This window comes from Centrocercus urophasianus, unplaced genomic scaffold (assembly GCF_019232065.1).
Source record: "Centrocercus urophasianus isolate 14NV4802_14NV808 unplaced genomic scaffold, USGS_Curo_1.0 seq_16, whole genome shotgun sequence".
NCBI lineage: Eukaryota > Metazoa > Chordata > Aves > Galliformes > Phasianidae > Centrocercus > Centrocercus urophasianus.
Genome location: NW_024884711.1, coordinates 41,692,283 through 41,698,404, shown reverse-complemented (window position 1 = coordinate 41,698,404; position 6,122 = coordinate 41,692,283). Strand labels below are relative to the sequence as shown.

The 6,122-nt window shown below is 48.3% G+C and overlaps 1 protein-coding gene across 2 annotated transcripts in view; it reads right to left on the bottom strand.

Moving 5' to 3' along the window:
• Nucleotides 1-199, bottom strand: part of RHEB (Ras homolog, mTORC1 binding) — a 32,016-nt gene extending 31,817 nt beyond the window's left edge. The window contains exon 1 of one of the 2 annotated variants that reach the window (XM_042816602.1): nucleotides 69-199. In XM_042816602.1, coding sequence (XP_042672536.1) covers nucleotides 69-120 — 52 coding nt within the window. In that variant the 5' untranslated portion in view covers nucleotides 121-199. The remainder of the gene's footprint in view (nucleotides 1-68) is intronic. The other variant, XM_042816601.1, reaches the window with a different exon arrangement.
• Between the last annotated feature and the right edge of the window lie 5,923 nt (nucleotides 200-6,122).

The window sequence follows — 6,122 nt, the reverse complement described above, 5'->3', positions numbered from 1 at the left end:
AGCCCGGACCGCCCCGGCCCCGCACCTGCCGCCGCCGCCGCCCGCTCCCCGCGGAGCCCCGCGCTCACCTACGCTCCGGTAGCCCAGGATCGCGATCTTGCGGGACTTGGACGGCGGCATCTTGTCCCCCGCCCGGCCCCGAACCACATCAAGGGCGGCGGCGGCGGATGAGGAGGAGGCGGCGGGCGGGCGGCTGTGGGAGCGCCGTCAGCCTCATGCGGCGAGGGGGAAGGGCGGCGGCGGCGACGGGCCGAGCGCGCGGGACCCGCGGCGCCTGGCGGCAACAGCGGCGGCAGCGCCCGCCCCACGTGACCGCCGGGCTCGCCGGCCCCTCACGTACCTGTGCGTCACGCGTCACAGGCCAGAGCGGCGACCTCGCCGCCGCCGCGCCGAGAGCCGGCGCCAAGCGCCGCGAGGAAAAACTCGCTGCGTCATGCCTGCCCCCTCCGCCCCGTCCCTCCGCGGCGCCGGCCGCCGATTGGGCCGCTCCGCGCGGTTAGGCGGCGGGGGTTGGCTGAGATCGGCGTTCAAAGGGAGGGGGCGGGGCTAGGGAGCTGCGCGGGAGGGGATTGGCTAGACGGGGCTTGAAAACCGCGCGTGCGTAGTAGTGCTCTTTCAGAGGGCGGTTGGGAGCGGTGCGGGGTGTGGAGTGCTGCGCGGTTCTTGAGGGGCTCGGCGCACTTCTTGGGGCGGTGGGATGAGGATTTCAGCTCTCTGGGTAGCCTGTACCTCTGCTTGACTGCCCTCCCCATGAAGAAGTTTTTCCTAACGTTCAACCTGAACCTCTCCAGGTGCAACTTGAGCCCGTCTCATAGAATCACAGAATCCCTTGGGTTGGAAGGCACCTGTGAGATCACCCAGCTGCGATGCCCTGCTGTGGGCGGTGTTGCCAATTGCTAATTCAGCCATTAGATCAGGCTGCCCACAGCCCCATCCAACCTGGCCCGTAATCCTATGGATTACAGGATCTCCATGGCTAAGTACTGGTGACCTGGGAAACGTCACATAAGCATTGGAGAGAATGGTAGTTGGTCAGGGTACTTTGAGCCGTGGGGTTGGATGTCGTTTCCGATTATACAGCAAACCTGTTCCATTTCCACGCACCACAGAATAGGTTACCGCTTGCTTTTTCATCACCCTAGAGTATTCCCTTTAGGGAGAATGGTCAGGCTGAGGAAGGAAAATAGCACGTAGAAATCCTATCTTTGCGTGCAGACGGGTTGTTCTGAGCTCTCTGGGAGGTGTGGAGGGACAGTTCTGCCCAGGGCAGGTCACAGGATTCCCTCTGGCATGGTGTGATATGTTGTGGTGCAGTAGCATCCACTGAATCTCTGCAGCTTTGCTGTCATCTTTGCATCTTCGTTCTCTAAACCGTGGCACTGCCCAATGTTTGTGCCATCTACCAAGCCTGCGGACTGGAAAGGCTGAGGGAAGAGCTGCAACAACGTAAATGGGTCAGGAAACATACATGAAGTTCATGGTAGCTGCACTTTCAACTTCATTATCCTTTCATATTACTTGTCTGTAGTATTCAGGTATTCTGGCAAGCACCAATTTTTATTTTTTTTATTTCTCTGATTGTTTTTGCTTCTTCCTTGACACCCTACTTCTGTTGATTAGGCTTTTCCCCTTATTCTGTTCTCTTATCTCACTTTTTGGACCTTCGTATATTCGTCTCATTCCTGTTAACTTCCACTTGTTCACTGCCTATAAGGAGAGCTCACTACTGCAGATTTTCTGTTCCCAACCAGCTGATTTACTTATTGCTTTTAACTGCAATGGAGATGTTCCATCCTAGGATAGTGTCCATGCTTGCTCAGCAAGTGGGGCAGGAACCCACGGCTCATCCCTCCTGGCGTGTTTTAAAATTAGGAAAAACCTACAACTTTCTTTTCTTCCTCTGGTTCTTCGGAAGGAAGTGGCTATTCCCTATGCCATCAGGAAAAACTCTGTCTTGTCTGGGCCACTTGAAATGGGCAAATGAGAAACTCTCAGACCAGCTCTGTCCTTTCTTCATGCACCGAGACTTGGTGCTATCACCAACTGGCCTTTGGGAGCAATCTGGGATGCTGCTGCTCAATCAGTAGCTAAAGCAGAGATGTTCTGGATCTGAGGAGGTATTGTTGCATTTCTCCTACTGGGAGATAAGCTGAAATGCTTCCTGTACTGCTCAGGTTGTGTCTTCCCTGCAGGAGGCTGGAGCAGCAGCATTAGCAGTAGGGCTTTTCCTTTGCCCTTCCCTAGCACTACTCCAGCATCTTCGTTCCTAGAGTGTTTGCAGGTTGTACTGTGAACTACAGAGGAGTTCACAGAACACTGGAATGAGTTACTGACACCAGGCACCTATGCTCAGGGTGTGTTCCAAGCCAGTTCTGTACCAGATGCTCCTTCAAATTAAATGGTTGTACTGGTTATACAAAGAATACAATCGTTGATAAGTTATATTCATTTTATTGTAAACATGTTACCAACAGACATGGTCAACAAATGCAACACATCAGGCATGGTCTAGGTTCCAAAACAAAAAGTGCCGGCACAAATAGAGCATGTATATGCAGTGAGATCAGGAACAGATGTTGAGGCTGAGAAACTGGAAAGCGTCTGTCTTTTGTTGCCTGTGTCTGCTTTGCTGTGATGGAGAAAAAGCTGCAATGAATTTCCTCTAGGAAACATAACCCAGCAGTTAAGTGTTTTTATGGCAATCCAGCACATACAAACCCACGAACACAGTGCTACTCAGGTTCCAAATGCAAAACACATCTGACTTGTACATTCAGTTCCTATAACAGCAATTACCAATTTAATTACCTGCTCAATCCTCTGGCAAATCAGCAGCTTCCCGAGGAGTTACTGGAACTGCACCCAATGTTAGCACTGGGTGTGCTCCTACATGTATGCCATACGCTTTGCTGCCCACTGAAGTTAGGAAGTACACTCAGTTCCATCCTGCACTTGTTCCTGGCCCCTCATGGATTTTGGTAGAGATCAAATTCTCCAACATTTGTATAGAAATGCTGACAGAATAATAGTAGAAAAAACATTAAAAAGAAATAATTCTGCATTAAATGGTACCTGCAACTCCCATCACTGAGACTATTGATGTTATGGGCTTCTGCCATTCACTGCTGGCAGGGACACCCCAGGGATCAGCTTGCTGTATGTGTACCTGTCACCTCTCTGCATGCACCTCAGTGGGAATCAATGCAATCATCATGAGTGCCAATAAAGTAACACTCAAAACTGCCTTTAAATTTGGACCTGGAGTTAAGAGCAAAAAGCATTGTCTGCAGAACAATTTTTTTTTTTTTTTTTTTTTGCATAATGCACGTGATGTGGATACAAGGGTACTATAAAACTATTCGGAACAACGTTTTCTCCTAGAAATTACCCCTAGTAAACATTTAATGTGGGAGCACATAAGGTGTGAAGATTTTGAAGCAAACTGGCTGCTCCTGAGAGCTGAGCATGGAGAGCCTGCTGTTCAGCAGGATTAGGCACGCATGGTTTCACCTCTGCTTGGACCGAAACTGAATGACTCCAGCTTACCCTGAGCTCAATTGAAAGATGGCAAAGTTTGTTCTCAAAGCAGTTTTGGAACTGCTTCAGTCAGATTCCTCGCCTGCTGGGAGGACAAGAACTCGAGCCTTGGAAAGCAATGTTGGTTGTTTCTGCGTTACCCAAACATTCCCAGCAGAGCAATATTCTGTAGGACTGGAGATGAATAGGCCTCAGACTCAACAATTGCAATTCAGTTGCTAGTAAACAGCAAATACAGTCTGCAAGGCTTACAGACCTCAGACCTTTTAACTGAAAGGAGTCCAGAAGTAAAACAACATGAAAGTGTTTTTATCAGCCAAATGATCAATGTCAGCAAAGGACAATTTTCTGAAGTAATGAGCTCACAGCATCTCTAGATAGTGCAAAATACTGAGGGGCTGAGCTTAATTGAAAAAATAATGGCAAACATAGTTCTACAAAGACATTTCCTTATACTTAAACACATCCACAGCAGGTCAGTAGCAAACATAATCTGATCCCTCGCAAGACCAAGAAGTACTTTAGAGTAATTATCTTTTGCAGACATCTCTTGCTGGCAAGGAAACACATGGGGCAGCACAGGAATCAATCACATAGGCTTTCCCATCCAGCTGGCTGAATGGAATCCACTTCTTCAGCACCTCACAATACCTGGGAATGACAATCTATGCTATGATATGGAATAGTCTATCAGAGCTGTAAGAGGAACTCCCTGAGACCTGCACCTGCAGCATCACCACATCTGTGTAAAGAAAGGGAATTCTGTGGTCTCAGCTCCATAGGTACCAACTGCTGTCTGGTTTTCCCTAGCGAGCTACGTGAAAGAGAAGTGTCCTACATGAAAGCTTTAGGTGCTCTGGCAACACAGTGTGGTACATGCTGCACTGCTGCCAAATCATCCCTCCTTTCTCTACCCCCATTTACTTCTATGCCTTCGTTAAGCTGATACAAGCAGTTTCCCAGCTCTGTAGTAAACCGATCTGCATTAAAATGACATGGTTGGTTTAGTTTGTGTAACAGGTACTTGTGCCAGGACAAGGGGCATGGTAAGGGAAAATGCCTTTTTGATGACACTTTTGTCACGCTTAAATTAATATTCAGAACTGAATTTCAGAAAGCAAGGGTAGAAATCCTCTGAATACAGTTTTGCATCACTGAGGATCCCAGCTTTCCATGATTCTGCTAGCTCAGTGTCCATAACACATGCATGGCACTTGTAATAATGTTAAAACAGGGACTCTGTGCATGGCTGTTTGAAAACTGCAAATTCATTCTGCATGCTAATTTATGCAGACAGGCACAAAGCTGTCTGGATGGAATATGGCCAAAAGACTTTGTGCTAAATATAATGTAAGAAAAAAGCATCTATCAGTGGCTCAACCCTTCATTTTTTCCAGAACTACCCTAATGTAGGACTGAAAATGTTGTTCCTGCAGACTCGTGCTAAGCAGAGTGAGATAGAGTGCTGCACTTAGGCAATTCCATCCCATATCTTCTACAGCTGGCTGTAATTCTGGTGCTGGAACAGCAAGCAGGCTTTCAAGAAGACCTGTGCAGCTTGGATGGCATTTACAGGTAGTGATGACCATATGAAATTTCAATCTACCACCAACGATCCCTTTCCACACAGCTCACGAAGCACAAGAGCTGCTATTTCTGGTTCCCCAGCAAAGACAAGCGAGCTGAGCTGCTGGTCTGTAACAGCAGCAGTGAGCAGCTGGCCCCACCAGGTGGCTGCTTTCTCAGTTTTGTGCCTCTCAGAAGCACAGAGAGCACAGCTGGCAGGTCCTTAGTCAGAAAAGATGCTGGACAAGACAACGGTTTGCAATGAGAGTGTGAGAGAATAGTTTGTCCCTGTGTACAAGAACGTTTTTACACATTAAAAACATCAGTAGGAAGAAAACTTTCACACATTTTGTTCCAAAATCTCCTGCAGGAAGCGAGGTCTGAAGAAAGGGCTTTCCATTGCTCTTAAAAACCTCACATGTTGTCAGCAAACTGCAAATTGTTCACCTTTTGCTTCAGTGTTTATACATGGAAAGATAAAGGGTCAGCCTAGTGCCATTATTCTGGGGCCACGTTCCCACTGGAAACACAGCACTGCCAGAAGCAGCACTACCTGCACCATGCCATCAGCACAAGCTGCCTCATAAGCTGAAGGAAAATGGGAACATCTGTGTGGAGCTTACATCACCCACAACACACATACATCATACGTGCAGAAAAACGTGGCGAGAGCCGCTAACACCAAACGGATGTTGGAGGGTTTAATTTCTTCCATCTACAATTATAAAAATCTCATCATCAAATGTTACAGTACATTTACATCAGCAAAACCCCACGGCCTTCCTCGTTCCTCGGCTTCTGTACAAATCACATACAATACAGAGTTGCATTTTAGTCGTACAGACATCATTTTGCATCTTCACCACAGTGGAAAGTCTGGTTCTCTGGCACGTCCCTTCCCACACGGTGCCTGCACAGCACAGCACGGAGCACTGCTGGGATCTCCAACTCCACTCACGTGGACTGACCAACAGCCCTACAACTCCAACGTTGTAAATAATGAGAAAATCTGCCACTGG